The sequence below is a fragment of the Bubalus bubalis genome, chromosome 20, assembly GCF_019923935.1.
Source record: "Bubalus bubalis isolate 160015118507 breed Murrah chromosome 20, NDDB_SH_1, whole genome shotgun sequence".
Lineage (NCBI taxonomy): Eukaryota > Metazoa > Chordata > Mammalia > Artiodactyla > Bovidae > Bubalus > Bubalus bubalis.
The window spans coordinates 57526530-57544651 of NC_059176.1; the positions used below are offsets into that span (position 1 = coordinate 57526530).

Here is an 18122-nt window from a genome sequence, read left to right on the forward strand (position 1 = left end):
CACTTAGGGCTCCGAGGAGTCACCGCTCCTGCTAATTCTCTTAGATATTTTATACTTGATCTCCTGCACCTGATGCTGGGGCCTGCAGGGACTGCTGTTAGAACCTCCTCCCTTTGAAAATTTATCCTGCTTGTTTACATGGTTTTCTCCTGTACCCAACTGTGAACCCCTGGAGGGCAGAAACTATCATATTTTATTTATCTTCTATCCATAGTGTTTATCTTAGAGCTTGGACACATTGTTGATCAGGGAACACAAATGGCTACCTGGCAGCTGGCCACCTGCATGCTTTGGCCAGCACGGAAGTTAACAAGAATAGAATTTGAATGCCTTTACGTGAGCCCGTGGAGAAGGCAATGGCAACCCACTCCAGTACTCTTGCCTGGAAAATCCCATGGATGGAGGAGCCTGGTAGGCTGCAGTCCATGGGGTTGCTAAGAGTTGGGCACGACTGAGTGACTTCACTTTCACGTTTCACTTTTATGCATTGGAGAAGGAAATGGCAACCCACTCCAGTGTTCTTGCCTGGAAAATCCCACGGATGGAGGAGCCTGGTGGGCTGCCGTCTATGGGGTTGCACAGAGTCGGACACGACTGAAGCGACTTAGCAGCAGCAGCAGCAGCAGGTGAGCCCATGCTTGGCAGGTCTGGACAGTTTCTATTTTCTTAAACGTGGCCACAGTCACCCATTGAGCTCACCACCTTGGTCTCTGTGAGCATCCTAATGTGTGGTCCTGGTTGTAGCCGCTCACTGGATATTAGTTATGCAGGTAAGTGTCTCAATAGGTGTGTGTCTCATTGCATGGAAAAACATTATCTTAATACCCTGACCTTGAAAATCCCTTTATTTTCAGGCCTAGGGCAAGTCAGAAGAATATAACTCTATTACACAATGTATGAAAAAGCATTTCTGAAATATTTGACAGAGATGGGTCATCACCCTGAGCATTCTCAAAGTCAAATTAGACAGGACATCTAGGTTGCTTCCATGTTCTAGCTATTGTAAAAAGTGCTGTGACGAACATGGGGGTATGCCTCTTTCAACTGTGGTTTTCTCAGGGTATATTCCCAGTGGTGGGATTGTTGAGTCATACGGTAGCTCTGCTCCTAGTTTTTAAAGGAATCTCCATCTACTGTTCTCCATAGTGGCTGTATCAATTTACATTTCTACCAACAGCGCAAGAAGGTTCCCTTTTCTCCACATCCTCTCCAAATTGTTTGTAGATATTTTAATAATGGGCATTCGATGGGTGTGAGGTGATACCTCATTGTAGCTTTGATTTGCAGTTCTCTAATAAGGAGCGATGCTGAGCATCTTTTCATGTGTTTGTTGGCCATCTGTCTGTCTTCTATGGGGAAATGTCTGTTTAAGTCTTCTGCCCATTTTTTTTTTGAATGGGTTGTTTCTAGTATTGAGTTGCTTGTATATTTTGGAAATAAGTCCTTGGTCAGTTGTTTCATTTGGAATTATTTTCTTCCATTCTCAGGGTCCAAATGTAAAATAGACAGCAAGTGGAAATTTGCTGTGTCACACAGGGGGCTCAACCAGGTGCTCTGTGACCACCTACAGGGGTGGGGTGCAGTGGGTATACATGTATATATACACCTGTGGCTGATTCACATTGACGGATGGCAGAAAACAATACAGTATTGTAAAGCAATTATCCTCTGATTTTACAAACAAAGGAACAAAAAACATTAGGCAGAAAACAGATCCACATGAGTTACTTGTGGAACCCAGAGGATGCAAACAAGCCAACTGCTTCAGGAAAGCCTAGATTTGCCTTCCTGAGATGATACACAACTTCTGCCTTGATCACTGGAATTTTACACAATGGAGTATTACTCAGCCATTAAAAAGAATACATTTGAATCAGTTCTAATGAGGTGGATGAAACTGGAGCCTATTATACAGAGTTAAGTAAGCCAGAAGGAAAAACACCAATACAGTATACTAATGCATATATATGGAATTTAGAAAGATGGTAACAATAACCCTGTGTACGAGACAGCACAAGAGACACTGATGTATAGAACAGTCTTATGGACTCTGTGGGAGAGGGAGAGGGTTGGAAGATTTGGGAGAATGGCATTGAAACATGTATAATATCATGTATGAAATGAGTTGCCAGTCCAGGTTCGATGCACGATACTGGATGCTTGGGGCTGGTGCACTGGGACGACCCAGAGGGATGGTACAGGGAGGGAGGAGGGAGGAGGGTTCAGGATGGGGAACACATGTATACCTGTGGTGGATTCATTTCGATATTTGGCAAAACTAATACAATTTTGTAAAGTTTAAAAATAAAATTAAAAAAAATTAAAAAAAAGATACATTAAAAAAATAAAAAAGAAAAAGATATATAAAAAAATAAATAAAAGCAATGATCCTGGCTAACATTTCAAGTGTAAATTCAAGAAGCTGCTTCTCTGGGCTGATCCTAAGACACTCTTCACTACAGCCAATGGACACACAATAGAGCACATTCTAGAGAAGTGATTCCACAGGGGGCCACAGCAACGATGTACAGGGTGAAACACTCTCCTGTTCTGGTTCAGTCTGGAAGAGTGTTGAAGCACCTGGCTAAATGGATGTAACTCACATCACCAGTCGGCAATAAAGGACAACCCTGAGCCAGGCCAAGTTTCCCACGAAAGCAGCAAGTTTGGGTCTGTTTGAGCCATCTGATGAACTGGGATTAAGGTTCTTAAGGTTTACCCTCATGTCTCTGTAATGATTTTAACATTTGCATTTAATTTTTATTCATTTATTTAACATTTTAAAAGCAACTATTAGCATGTGTTCACACTGGTCATAGAAATTCTCACCTGTAGAAAGCATAATATCCATACAAGTGGAACTTTGAGGAAGCTGACGCCTGTGAATATTCCCAGCTAATAATATCCATACAAGTGGAACTTTGAGGAAGCTGACGCCTGTGAATATTCCCAGCTAAATAGCTTGCGGTGGCTGTGAGAGGGCTTCCCTGGTGGCTCAGATGGTAAAGAATCTGCCTGCAGCAAGGGAGACCCAGCTTTGATCCCTGGGTCAGGAATATTCCCCAGGAGAAGGGCATGGCAACCCACTCCAGTAGTCTTGCCTGGAGAATTCTAAGGACAGAGGAGTCTGGCGGTCTACAGTCCACGGGGTCGCGAAGAGATGGACACGACTGAGTGACTGACTCTAGCAGTTTAAATACTGGGTTGGCCAAAAACTTCTTTTGGGTTTTCATGTTCTAGAAGAACGAACTTCTTGGCTATCACTTGTTACGTAGACTTACTATTAATATGACCAACACTTGGTTTCCAAAGAAAGGCTTTACAGTAAGTCTTCTTTCTGAGTAATTAGAAAGTAACACTCATTTCTGTTGGAGCCACACCTTTGTTCAAAACACTGAAACCCTACCAGCCGCCTGCAGGAAAACACACATCTAGCTGGCAGAGCCAAGCCTGCGGCGAGTCACTAAATTTGATCTTTCCACAACTGCCACTATAAAAAGGGAATATGCTTTCTATAATCTGCCATGACAATTACAAGACAGAAAAAAAAAATCCCTGAGTAAATATAATAACAAAGCCTATTTGCATGGACAATAAAGAAATGCCGTTTTCTCAATGCCATGTAACAAGGTACACAAGCATCCTCCTTAGAACACACACTAAACATCAGCCACCTGGACCATAGACTAAATTTTGCCTTAACCCTGGCATCAGCTTCATGGCCTAATAGTTCTAGATTTACATGTTTATACTGCAATTGATTTTCTACTTCAGCTTTTGTTGGCCCAGAAATGATAAGAAGCACCAACAGAGATAAGAGATGCTAGGCCCCAAGCCCTTAATATCTTTGTCAGTAGAGCTCGGAAACCTCTTTCTTGGGCATTCAAGGGAGTTGTCCTCCCAGGATTAGCCTTGAGCCCTTCAGTTCAAGCTGCACTGGTCTGACCATCTGGCCAGCTCCATCAGGAAGACATGAGGAGGCTTGCCATGATTTCCTACTAAAGAGCTGGAGTTCTTGCTCCTCTGCATTTACAGACATAGTTTTCTCTCTTTTAGAGAACACTTTAACACCCTGGGCAGAGGTTCTAGGTGACCACAAACCTCGTCCTGTTTAAATTGCTCTGGCTCATTTAAACAGGCACCACGTTGCTAACGTCCCTCCATGACAGGGCTTCTGAGGGCACAACAGCTCTGACAGCGAAGTAGCACATGGGACCCACAGAAGACACGGCTGCCATTTCACAGTTTTAAAAAGTGAAGTTATCAGACTGTCTTGCAACCAAGCATATGTTCAATCACCGTACTGACAACAGGGCTGTTTCTTCAGAGGTCAGATATCTTGTTGCTCGTGTGAATTAACAAGCAAGGTTTGAAAAAGTTGGTGTAGTCGATCTTATTTACAAAGCAGAAATAGAGACACAGATGTAAAGAACAAATGTATGGATACCAAGTGGGAAAGGTCGGGGTGGGGGGGGTGTTGGGGGGAAGAACTGTGACATTGGGGTTAACATATATACACTACTATGCATAAAATAGGTAAGTAATGAGAACCTACTGTATAGCACAGGGAACTCGACTCAGTGTTCTGTGGCAACCTAAATGGGAAGGAAATCCGAAAAAGAGAGAGTATATGTATATGCTTACTGATTCACTTTGTTGTACAGTAGAAACTAACACAGCATTGTGAAGCCACTATACTCCAATAAAAATGAAAAAAAAATGCAGGGAGTTCTATTTTTTTTTTAAAAGAACTATGACATGGTTAATAGTGCCTATAAGACTTGGTTCAAACGCTTTTTAAATCAAGCAAATCTTTGTAACAACAGTGTATGGAAATCAGCCACTTATATGAGCCCAGTTGCTGTTCTAAGTGCTGCTTGTGGTTATGCCGTGAAGTTACACTGGTTAAAACAACAGGAGTATTTATTCACTGGGTGAAATATATTAGAAAGAGGCAGATGACATGTATGGGCAATTAAAAGCCAAAAACTCAAGGAAGATGGACAGAAGAAGGTACTGTGGTGAGAGAGAAGAGACATGACCTTAGATTTCTATGATCTTTCGATGTTTCACTTTCTTTAGCATTTAATGATTGAAAAATGCTGTTAGTCATTTTCAACTTGTGGTTAGGCTACAGGAACCACAGAACAGGAACTCCAGTGCGGCAGGCGTTTTAGAAGCAAAAAGCTTTTCGTGTGGGTTCATTTACTATTTTAACTCGGTTGTATCCTTAGTCTCCTTTAAAGGTGTGGCTGCTATTTCTCCTACCCAGTGTGTGCCTCTTCGTTTCCTACATCATTCTCCCTGTTTCCTGGGCTCTCGCAGGGAGGGGCTGTAGCTGCGTGGAAAACAGTGGGAAAAAGCCCAGGTTTGCCCTCTACCTCAGGTTTCTCTGAGTCCACTCCTCACTTGATTCATTCCTTAAGGCCGGTTATTTCATGGTTCTGAGGTTAACTTTCCTCATCCTATCTGAGGGATGCTATGAACTTTCTCTCAGGTTTGTGAGCATTAAACATGATCACGTGTTTCATGCCAAGCACAGAAACTGGTGACCGGTTTTGCTCATCACCAGTAGCTGTTAATGAGAAGTGTGCTTTTCACCATGATGGCAGCATTCCTAAAATTTCCTAAGTTTCCACGTTTTCCAACTTTTTATCTCCCCAGCCTCCATTTCCTCCCCTACTCTTATCATCACCTAACCTCTCTTAAGTGCTAAACATAGGCTAGAACACTGTGCTAAGTACTTTATATAAATGAATCATTGCTCAGAATCTATGCAAGTTTATTACATTAATTCCAGGTTTTTTTTGTTTTTTTTTTTAAGGGAGAGTTGAATTTCAGACTTTAAGTGAAGTTACTGCTTACACAACCAGTTGCCAAGCCAGGATTGGATTTGAGGTCATTCTGACTCCAGCTTCAGTGGAGCTCTTCTAAGCCACCAATTACATCAATTACACTCCTTTCCAGCTCACAGACCCACAACAACCTATTGAATGCCTGGTCGGTCTGACAGCCAGTTTAGCCTGTTTAACTCTCTTGTATCTAATTTCAAAGCTATTTTCCTGTGGGTGTTGGGGATGTCTTGTGAATTCCCGACCTCCCAGTGGGCAGGGATCTCACAGAACATCTCCCAAGCAGCCAACGCCTTGCAGGGCAAAGACTCGGAGCCCCATAGATGAAGGCTTAGTAAGAAGATAAAGTGACAGGGCAGAGATAAAGAGTAAATACAGTGCAAGGTTATAGCAGGAGGAAAAGAAAAAGGAAGAAGTAGAAAAAATTCACGGGTAAGGAACAAAAGCCAATGTTTACTGAACGCCTTAGTGCAAATCATCGCACTTAGGGATCTTTAAGAGACTCTTGCATATATATGGAATTTAGAAAGATGGTAACAATAACCCTGTGTACGAGACAGCAAAAGAGACACTGATGTATAGAACAGTCTTATGGACTCTGTGAGAGAGGGAGAGGGTGGGAAGATTTGGGAGACTGGCATTGAAACATGTAAAATATCATGTATGAAACGAGTTGCCAGTCCAGGTTCGATGCACGATACTGGATGCTTGGGGCTGGTGCACTGGGACGACCCAGAGGGATGGAATGGGGAGGGAGGAGGGAGGAGGGTTCAGGATGGGGAACACATGTATATCTGTGGCAGATTCATTTTGATATTTGGCAAAACTAATACAGTTATGTAAAGTTTAAAAATAAAAAAAAAAAAAAAGAGATTCTTGAGTGTTCCGGCAGCTCGAGAATGTCACCTCACCTTTAAAGATGAGAAACGGAGCTCCGTGTATCTGGTTGGCCGACTTCCACCCTCAATCGCGCGCACGTGGCATGGGTTTCATGGGACGCCTGCCTCTGGCACCTCTTAGGGTCTGCGTGGTAAAAACGGAGGCGGTTCCCCTCCCACTGAACCTTTGCTGCTGCTGCTGCTTAGTCGCTCAGTTGTGTCCGACTCTCTGCGACCCTATGGACTGTAGCCCACCAGACTCTTCTGTCCATGGGATTCTCCGGGCAAGAATACTGGAGAGGGTTGCCAAGCCCTCCTCCGGGGGATCTTCCCAACCCAGGGATCTAACCCAGGCTCCTGCATTGCAGGCGGATTCTTTACCGTCTGAGCCATTTAGGGAGAGACACGGTGTGCGCATCAGCGAGACAAGCGATTAATTAAGCAATTAACAGGTTTCCCAGCCACACTGGCCCACACTTCGTTCTTACCCTGCACTACAACGCGAGGAATCTCAACTCCCTTAGCCAGACTTTTTGGACACATCTTTTTCCTGTGAATCAACTCAGACGAAGGAGATAAACGTAACCGCTTCCTCTTCACCGAGCCAGAAGCCGGCGGCAGAGCCTCCTCCCCGCACCCCGCGGAGCTCCTCTGCCCGGCTCGGGCGCCGGGACGCCAGGGTGGGAGTTCCAGGGCTGTGCGCGGCCGCCTCCCCGCTCCGGAGGCGGGGCCGGAGGGGGCGGGGCGCGAAGGCGGGGCCGGCGGGAGGCGGGGCCGAGGAAGTCGCGCTGCCCCGGGCGATGCCCCGGCCCCCGCCGTGTCCCGGCGGCTCTCGGAGCTCGCGAGTGGCGGCGGCAGCAGCCCCAAAGGCTGGGCCCGCGCAGGTAAGGGGCTCGCTCCGGCCCCTTTGCAGCTCTCGGGACTCGGCCTCTGACAGGTGAAGCCGCGCGGGCGAGCGGGGCGATCGGGCTGCTCCTTGCTCGTGCGAGGAGGGCAGGGGTGTCTGCTGCCAACATAACTGGGGATCCTGAGCGGCCGGGAAGGGAAGCAGTGGAGCTGCCGGTTCAGGAGTCAGAAAGGTACGCCGAGCATCGGGGTGCGGGAGGGCGCACCGCAGCCTGCCCCGGGATCTCTGCATTTTGAAGGACCAACGTTTGGTCTCCTTGGGGACTCCTTTCTGCAGAGGCCAATCCCTCATTTGGGCGGAATTGGATGCGCCCCCTTCGTGGAAACCCGGAGAATCCTCTTGGGTTCCTTGCTCAGAGAGCCCACTGATAATTGTGTATAGGTTACAGAGTGTCTCGTAACATTAAAAAAAAAAAAAAAAAACGGCGGTAGTGGTGGCGAACTCGAGAGGCAATTGCTTCAGCAATTAGTTCCCCAGCTCACTGTCCATTTGTTAAGCAAATGGTGTGTTGATGGCTGGTAAATCTGGTTGAGTTTCCACGAAGTGGATTAGAGCGTCTGAAGCAACTTGGGCGCGGTGTGTGGGGGTTTCACCCGTGCCTCGGTGCTTACCGGAGCCTGCTCTAGAAATTTCATCGGCCTCGGGCACTTGGAGTTACCGAAAAGCCTCGCGGTGAACCTGGGGGACTCTAGAAAACTTGCTTCACCGACGCACCAGATCACAAACAGGTCTGTGGATTACGATTCCCATTAGCAATCACTTTTTGCTTGGATCAGCAGCATTTCCACTTAACTGACGTTAGCTGCACGTCTGTCAAGGGGGGAACCTCTAGGAGAGCACACAACACAGGCTGGTGTGCTGTGTGGAAGCACAGGTGTGGATACAAAAGGGAATTTTGGGGCAGTCCTTTCTCACAGGTGGATGTTTAGATAGCAGTGGCACGTTGTGCTTATGTTTTTGTGGCACCTCTTTGATCTCTGGTAATAATCATTTTAAATGTAGGGAAAAGGAAAATCTTCAGAGGATATTTATCGTTAGCCTGGTCACATCCAAGTGGCAAGGATTCTCCAAACCATACTTAAAATAAGGTTAAGTTTGTTGTTCAGTTGCAAAGTCGTGTCTGATTCTTTGCAACTCCACCGACAGCAACACCAGGCTCCTCTGTCCTCCACTATCTCCTGGAGTTTGCTAAAACTCATGTTCATTGAGTCATTGATGCCATCCAGCCATCTTATCCTCTGCTGCCGCCTTCTCCTCCAGCCCTCAGCCTTTCCCAGCATCAGGGTCTTTTCCAATGAGTCAACTCTTCGCATAAGGTGGCCAAAGTATTGGCGCTTCAGCATCAGTCCTTCCAATGGATGTTCAGAGTTGATTTCCTTTAGGACTGACCTGTTTGATCTCTTTGCCGTCCAAGGGACTCTCAAGAAAAGTCAGCTCTGTACCAAGCACCGTGCTAGTCACTTTCCTTAAAATGTTGCATAAAATTCACCAAGGGGATGTTACTAGCTCTAAACAGATGAGAAACTAAGGCAGGGAAAAATCCAGGAATTTGTTCATAGGAACTGGTGGACCTGGGAGTTGAGTGTGGATATTTCTGAGTTCAGAATCCATGCTTTTTCACTATTCCAAGTTACTGTGAGACAGTGTAAATCTGCAGATTTAATAGAAATGAGAATTCAGATTTACACATCTTGAGAGTTAAAGTTGTTGTCATTTAGTTGCTACGTAGTGATAGGCTCTGCGACCCTATGGACTGTAGCCCACCAGGCTCCTCTGCCCGTGGGATTTTCCAGGCAAGAATACTGGAGTGGATTGCCATTTCCTTTTCCAGGGATCTTCCCAACCAAGGGATCAAACTCAAGTCTTCTGCTTTCCAGGTGGATTCTTTGCCACTGAGTCACCTGGGAAAGTCATCGTGAATAAAATGAACATTGTTTTCATTTTGTTTGGGTTGTTAAACTGAGACCAATCTGGGACAAGATGAACAGTATTTTAAAAAACAGAAAATTTATTGTCTTCCTTAAGATATTTTTAAGGACCTAATATAGCCAAGTTGATTGGAGAAGGAAATGGCAACCCACTCCAGTGTTCTTGCCTGGAGAATCCCAGGGACGGGGGAGCCTGGTGGGCTGCCGTCTATGGGGTCACACAGAGTTGGACACGACCGAAGCGACTTAGCAGCAGCAGCAGCATAGCCAAGTTGGGCAAATTAGTAAAACTTTATATATATCCTGTGTGTATTACATATTGAAGTATCAGCTAATTTTCATATTATTCATATGCTTTAATGTATTTCATCTTGATTTCTACCCATAGTTTACAGGTAAACAGAGGTCACTGTTGCCACCTAGAAAGGACTTTGTGTGTATGTATAAATCTATAACCATTGCTGAATATATATAATATTTATTTTAAAAGATATATCTATTTTTCCTTAAATGTCTCTCTAGAAGTACAGAGTACTCCAACATGCTTATTTAGGAGAGAATCCTAAAATACCAATTTAGCCTTTTGAGTGAATGATCCATAACTGCTCAACGGATGATTTCTTTAAGTGCATGTAAACCACACAAGTGATTTTCAAATTAAAGTTATTATACTGTTTAGGATGAGAATGAAAATAGTACTTAGAATTTTAAATACTATCTTCTGACATGGAGAGCACTTGGTTTCTTAAAACCTTCCTTGCAATTGCTGGTAATTACCTAAGAAAATTGAGGGGTTTCATGTTGAAATTATCTTCAGGTGTAGAAGAAAGTGTTTTCTGTTGAAGAAAGGCTTTTTCCCGGTGTTGGGAGGATCAGGTAAATATTCTGCCTGGATTGTGTTTGGCACATTTCGCCCCCATCCCATCTTCATTGTATAGAGAAATCTACAAGACACCTTGAACTTCTTAAAAGCACTTGAAGTTCTACCTGGCTGGTGTTTATAAAAGTGTGGTTGGCTTGGTTAAGATGCTGTAAGGAAGGGGCAGGATGGATGATGTTTTGGAGAAATTCACAGAACAGCCAGAGGGCCAAGGAGAAGCATGTGCATGGGGTGTGAAAGGGGCAGTTCCAGATTTTGTGATACCTGAAAGGTAAACAGTAAGGGGATCCTCATTAGGAAAAATAATACCAAATTAGCTATGAAAGTGAATGCTTACCTAGAACGGAAAAAAATTACAACCATTTGCTGGTGATTGCTTTCTTGTTTCTGCTGAGATCTTTTGGGGCCATTTACCAGAAAAGCTTACATAAAAATGCATCCTGATTGCAACCTTGTCCCTAAGAACACTCAGCATCTCCTAATGAGAGGCTTGAAGCCCTCGGGGTGGGGTGGGCTATGCCAGTGAGAGACCAGAAACTGAAGCTCCCTTACCTTCAAAGCGTGGGAGCACCCATTGTGGTTGGAGGCAAAGAATTAATGGTCCACTGAGCAGAGAAGCTGCTGGTTGGGGTGGGAGGGATCGTGGGCTCCTTGTGGTATCAGGGCCCTTCCTTTCCAGTGAATAGTTGTAAGAGGAAGGTCCCATTGGTCCCTAAGACCTTCCACTTTAGTTGGTTCTCCAGGTCTGCCTTTGAGTGTTGGCGCCATTTATTGAAGGTTTTCTGTGTCCCAAGCACTGAGTAAGGCCAGGTTCTGATTGCCGGGGGCTCCTGGTCTCCTGGAGCTTATTTCATTGATGACAGGGTGGCGTTGGTGCCAGTTCCGAGGTCCTGATGCTTGAGCTGAGTTTGGAATCATGGGTGGAGATGCTGAGATGGAAGAGCGTATGGGATGACGGTCGTAGGAAGCCCTGGAAGTTTGGACCTGTACACCGTCCTCCACTGATGCAGAGAAGCCCCATGGTCAGTATTTTTCACAAGTCTTTTCAGACCAGGAGCACCTGCACCCATGTACCTGCGATGAACTTGTTAAAAATGCATGTTCTCAGGCCCTATCCCAGGCCACCTGAATCGGAAGCTCTGTGTCTGTGGCACAGCAGTCTGTGTTTCAAGAAGCCTTCCAGATGATTCAGGCGCATGCTATAAAGTTTGAGAACCACTGCTTTTAGTGTTTAAGAGAACTGGTAGGGCATAGAATCCCTTGGGAAGATGAGAGGAGTGAGATTGGTACTAAGGTTTATATATTATTGTTGTAATATAGTTATATTGATAGAGCACTTAGATTATGCCAGGCATTGTGATGAGAAATATTAATTCCTTTAATCATCAATGCAACCCCTGATCCAAAGAGTTGGACACGACTGAGCGACTCAACCACCACCACCACCTGAGAGCTATTATCACTCCAGTAATTTATTTAAATTTATATATTTGGATTCTTTTTTTTTTTTTGAAGGGGGGTGGGGGGCTTCCCTGGTGGCTCAGATGGTAAGAATCTGCCTGCAATGCGGGAGACCTGGGGTTGATTCCTGCGTTGGAAAGATCCTCTGGATGAGGGCATGGCAACCCACCCCAGTATTCTAGCCTGGAGGATCCCCATGGACAGAGGAGCCTGGCAGGCTACAGTTCATAGGATCTCAAAGAGTCGGACATGACGGAGTCACTAAGCACAGCACAGCTTCCTTTTTTAAAAATTGAAGTATATAGTTGGTTTACAGTGTTTTGTTAGTTTCTGATGTACAGCAAAATGATAGTTATACATATTATACTGTATCATATTCTTTCCCATTATGGTTTATTACAGGAAGTTGAATGCAGTTCCTTGTGCCATATAGTAGGACCTTGATGTTTACTTTTTTCCCCTTGGGCTCTCTCTCATCTGCCTTTCTGTTAACTGTTGCTATTTCCTGAGGTCCCATCCTCTGTTGAAATGGACGTAAAGATTGCTCCATTTAAATGTGAGAAAGCTGTATCACAGAGACAAGGGTGTTGTCCCAGGCCGCACCGGTCCAGCCAGGATTCACATGCAGGCAGTGTGGTTACAGAGCCTGCCTTCCCTCTCTGGGAAGGCTATCCCTGCCTTTGTTTTATGTTGGTCTTGTGGGAGAGGCCTGGAAGGCGGGCGTGGGTCTTCTTGGCATGGCCCTACTTGCCGACCACTCAGGGTTAACACATTTCTCTTTCGGTAACCAATTGCCCGATGAGAGAAGAATGTTGTTGTCCTTCAGTCTTAGTGCAAACTTTGAAATTTCGTAAGCAAATGGACGTGATTGCATATATGATTACCTAACGTTGAGTACCTCTTTCCACAGCTGGATGACGGGCTCACGTGAATTTCCCCAATAGGTGATGGTGAAAAGTGGCCTTGTTTGGTAATTCTGGGATTTGATCTGGGTATTAGTGGACCCCCTCCTCAGGCCACGGAGGACTTGAAGATGATGGTGTGCTTGTCCATGTGTCCTGGAAGGTGTCTAGGAGACCTGTGCTTTGCATTTTCATAGTTTTTCTTTTCCTTCTGGGAAAGAAAGATCATTCTTCATGATTCTATACATTTTATCATGAAAGAGCTCCAACATGTCAGGCAGCATGAAAAGAATGTGTAATTATATTATGAGTGCATGTGGCAGTGTGTGAAATGATGATTTACCTTTGGGTGTGGGCCTCGGATTAATAAGTCTTTTTACCTCTGCTTCAGAGACAGACGTTTAGACACTGTCACTTTGAGCTTATGGCAGGCGGTGAAATCTAATTCTGTGAGTACTGACCATCTTTCTCACGTGGTCATTCATTCATACGGTCATTTTTGCCTCTTCAGTTGTGCTCAGCATTCATTTAGGCGCTGGAGGGAAATACAGTGGTGACCAGTCAGACACAATCCCTGTAGACTAGTAGAAAAACACTTGGGTGAGCGGACTTAGATGCCCTAATTCTGGCAGTGAGTTGTTAGTAGAGGAATTAAGAAGTTGTCAAAGTTCAGAAGTGATGCATGGGGCATGGTTTAAGGCAGTAGGGAAGCAGAGGTGTGGAAGGATCTGAGAGAGATCTAGGAGATTACAGAGGTGACCAGGTGGACATGGGTGGTGAGAGGGGTTGTCAGGGCTGAGATCTGTGTCTTGGGCCCCTAGGATGGTGCCAGGAGCATAGGGCAGGACTAGAGAAGACTGTTTTCTACAGAATAATGGATGTCGTGAGTTTGAAATGTGTGGATGATTCCAAGATAGAGATTTGGGTAGGCAGATGGAATAATGCAGCTGATATGAGAACTGAATAATTCAATGGATGGAATAATATCAAACAACTAAATATGTTCTCTCTTGAGAGTGGGGAGAAGACATTCAGGGAGGAACGTGGGCATTTCTCCTGGGTGGGCGGGATAGCAATTCACTCGTTCCTTTGATGTGGAAGACAATCAAGGTTTACCTCCGCGCATTCTTTCCAGCGTGGAGATGAATTCTCCACTCCCTCTGGCCTTTTGCATGTTTGATAGCCTGAGCTCTACTCCGTGGGAGGAGGCCCTCAGTGTGGAAAAGCAGGCTGGGTGGGTGAGTGACAGGGGCTTGGTCAGATTTTCAGCCCATCTTACTGTTACAGGTTAAAATGACTTACCATCTTTCCTCTTAATTTGTTATGCTGTGTTGTTAAAAACACTCATTTATCATTTATGTGTATTATGTTTATTGTAAATGAATTGTATCATGTGGGTAGGCCGTATATATACATATACATGGGGCTTCCCAGGTGGTACAGTGGTAGAGAATCCACCAGTCAATGCAGGAGACACAGGAGATGTGGGTTCAGTCCCTGGGATGGGAAGTCCCCTGGAGGAGGAAGTGGTGACCCACTCCAGTATTCTTGCCTGGAAAATCCCTTGGACAGAGGAGCCTGGTGGGCTACATTCCATGGGGTTGCAAAGAGTCATACACATACATATGCATATACATACACATACATATACACACATATACAAATGCATACACATACATATACACATGCATGCACATATACATATACACATGAATACACATGCACATACATATACATACATATACACATACATGCACATACATATAGGTTGTTTGTATATATTATGTAGATTGCCCAGGGCTGTTTTGTAGCTGCTACAGATGTTACAAGATTCCTTTTTTGTATAGAGGATGTAGGTTTTTCTAGGTGCTCAGAGTTAAGCAGAAGGCTTGTTTAAAACATGTGTTAGAAAGTAGCTGGAATACATATTTGTTATTTTATCCAAAAGCTGTATATTATGTTTGCTATGTGCTAGAATTTTCCATGTGAATAGAGCAGAGAGCTCCCTGTCTCTTTAGAGCCTAGACGGGAAGTCAGGCAGCTTGACAGGTGAATACTTTAGTCCTCCCTTGTAGCTCAGTTGGTAAATAATCTGCCTGCAATGCAGAGAGACCTGGGTTCAATTCCTGGGTTGGAAGATCCCCTGGGGAAGGAAATGGCAACACATTCCAGTGTTATTGCCCGGGAAATCCCATGGACAGAGGATCCTGGTGGGCTACATGGGGTTGCAAGGGTCGGACACAACTTAGCGAGGAAACCACCACCAGGTGAGGGTGAGGCATGGGCTGGGGTGGGGTAGGTAGGGTAGGGGTTATAGGAGGCAAGCAGTGAAGGGTGGCCTCCAGAGGCAGGACTGCCATCACTTAGGGGGAGGAATGGGCAGGCACATCAGCCTGGAGGAAGATTTGGAAAAAAGAGATTGTTTTGAGAAATTGATGGATGGATGCTTTTGAGAAACTGAAAGTTTCAGATAGCCTGTTTCAACTTTGTTCATTAAAAATCACTCATAAAAAGGAACAAAATTGGGTCATTTGTAGAGACATGGAGGGGCCTAGAGTCTGTCATACAGAGTGAAGTAATATCAGAAAGAGCAAAACACATGTTGTATATTTGTTGCAGAAGTCGGTCTGTCGGGAAACCAAACACCACACTTGGAGAGTTGGAGAACTCAGGTTTATTACGCTGGTGGGCCCAGAGGAGTTAACACTTCCAGCTCTGAGCCCCAAACAAAGGAATTACAGAGTTTTTATAGACAGTGCATGGCACCAGACTTCAGTGGGCAGTGCTGACTGTGAGTAGGCTAGTTCAGAGTAGGGGTTTCCTGCATGTGGGTGGTTAGGACACAGCAGTGGGGAAGCCCCTTTACACAAACAGACATGGTTATGCAGGAGCACAGGGGCCGGGCAACTGACAAGGGTGAGTGAGGTAAGTTTCAGCTGCTAGCATTGTTGCAAGTTTCTGTCTTCCCTAAGCTATGTAACCTACATGACTTTGCAAGGAGCTAGCTGAGTTGCAGCGGAGAAGGCAATGGCACCCCACTCCAGTACTCTTGCCTGGAAAATCCCATGGATGGAGGAACCTGGTGGGCTGCAGTCCATGGGTCGCTCAGAGTCGGACACGACTGAGCGACTTCACTTTCACGTTTCACTTTCATGCATTGGAGAAGGAAATGGCAACCCACTCCAGTGTTCTTGCCTGGAGAATCCCAGGGATGGGGGAGCCTGGTGGGCTGCCGTCTAGGGGGTCGCACAGAGTCGGACACGACTGAAGCAACTTAGCAGCAGCAGCAGCAGCAGTGGGAAGCTGTTGTATAGTGCCGGGAGCTCTGCTCAGTGCTGTGCGATGAGTGGGATGGGGATATAGGAGGGAAGTCCAAGAAGAAGGGGAGGTATGCATACATATATCTGATTCACTGTGTTGAATAGCAGAAACCAACACACCTTTGTAAAGCAACCATACTCCAACTTAAATCAGCTAATAAAGGAGAATGTTCATGAGAGATCTATGAGCTGATCAGGAAAAACCAAAAGTATCGAACTTATGTCTGTGTGACCATGGCTATGTTCAGAGCCAAGGGGCAAAACCAAACAACAACAAAAACCCCTCAAGCCTCCCAAAGTCAAATGAAACCACAAACAAATAATGATTATGTAATACTTCCTGGTTTTGATTGAGGATGGACCTTTTAGCATTATGAAAGAAGTTCAGAGTTAGTCTGAAAACTTAGGTAGTATGTCAGAGAAGAACATTGTATTACCGGCATTATTGTTAAGAGAGTCTTGTGTAATATGGAAGATTAGATTGAAATATATAAAATTAGTGTAGCTGTATAGGCTTGTAGTCTGGAAATGCCTTTAGGGTTTCAGCCCTTTTGCTGCTGCATGGCCCTTTTGAGAATTTGGGGCCTAGAGATTTTGGAGGCTTGTTTACCCTCTCATTGGTAACAAAATGTCCTGTACGGTGTATCTATTAATCTTTGTCCTACAGTTTCTTGTCTGTTGCAGGATCAGGCCCTGAAATTCAATATCCTCATCTTCTCTGACTCTCTATCTCCACAGATTCCCTCCACCCCTTTCCTTATCTCCTCTTTTGTCATGCGGGTTTCTTCCTACCTAATTCACTGTTTCAGTTCAGTTCAGTCTCTCAGTCCTGTCCAACTCTTTGTGACCCCCTGGACGCCAGGTTTCCCTGTCTATCACCAACTCCCGGAGTTTAATCAAACTCATGTCCATTGAGTCAGTGATGCCATTCAACCATCTCATCTTCTGTCATACCCTTCTCCTCCTGCCTTCAATCTTTCCAAGCATCAGGGTCTTTTCCAGTGAGTCAGTTCTTTGCATCAGGTGGCCAGTGAGTATTGCAGTTTCAGCTTCAGCATCAGTAGTTCCAATGAATACCCAGGACTGATCTCCTTTAGAATGGACTGGTTGGATCTCCTTGCAGTCCAAGGGGCTCTCAAGAGTCTTCTCCAACACCACAGTTCAAAAGCATCAATTTTTCAGCGCTCAGCTTTCTTTATAGTCCAACTCTCAAATCCATACATGACCACTGGAAAAACCATAGCTTTGACTAGACGGACCTTTGTTGGCAAAGTAATGTCTCTGCTTTTGAATATGCTGTCTAGGGTGGTCATAACTTTCCTTCCAAGGAGTAAGTGTCTTTTAATTTTATGGCTGCAGTCACCATCTGCAGTGATTTGGGAGCCCGAAAAATAGTCTGTTACTATTTCCATTGTTTCTCCATCTGTTTGCCATGAAGTCATGGGACCAGATGCCATGATCTTAATTTTCTGAATGTTGAGCTTTAAGTCAACTTTTTCACTCTCCTCTTTCACTTTCATCAAGAGGCTCTTTAGTTCCTCTTCACTTTCTGCCCTAAGGGTGGTGTCATCTGCATATCTGAGGTTATTGATATTTCTGCTGGCAATCTTGATTCCAGCTTGTGCTTCTTCCAGCCCAGCGTTTCTCATGATGTACTCTGCATGTAAGTTAAATAAACAGGGTGACAATATACAGCCTTGATGTACTCCTTTCCCTATTTGGAGCCAGTCTGTTGTTCCATGTCTAGTTCTAACTGTTGCTTCCTGATTTACATACAGATTTCTGAGGAAGCAGGTAAGGTGGTCTGGTATTCCCATCTCTTTAAGAATTTTCCAGTTTGTTGTGATTTACACAGTTAAAGGCTTTGGCATAGTCAATAAAGCAGAAGTAGATGTTTTTCTGGAACTCTCTTGCTTTTTCCATGATCCATCGGATGTTGGCAATTTGATCTCTGGTTCCTCTGCCTTTTCTAAATCCAGCTTGAACATCTGGAA

General features: G+C 44.9%; 1 protein-coding gene across 1 annotated transcript in view; it reads left to right on the top strand.

Annotated features, from left to right (window-relative positions):
* Nucleotides 1–11094: 11094 nt before the first annotated feature.
* MCTP2 (multiple C2 and transmembrane domain containing 2) overlaps nucleotides 11095–18122 on the top strand; it is a gene marked incomplete in the record, with an annotated part of 246278 nt that continues 239250 nt past the window's right edge. Inside the window, 1 exon segment of the mRNA XM_045163827.1 lies at nucleotides 11095–11467. Within this exon segment, the coding sequence (XP_045019762.1) occupies nucleotides 11339–11467 (129 nt within the window).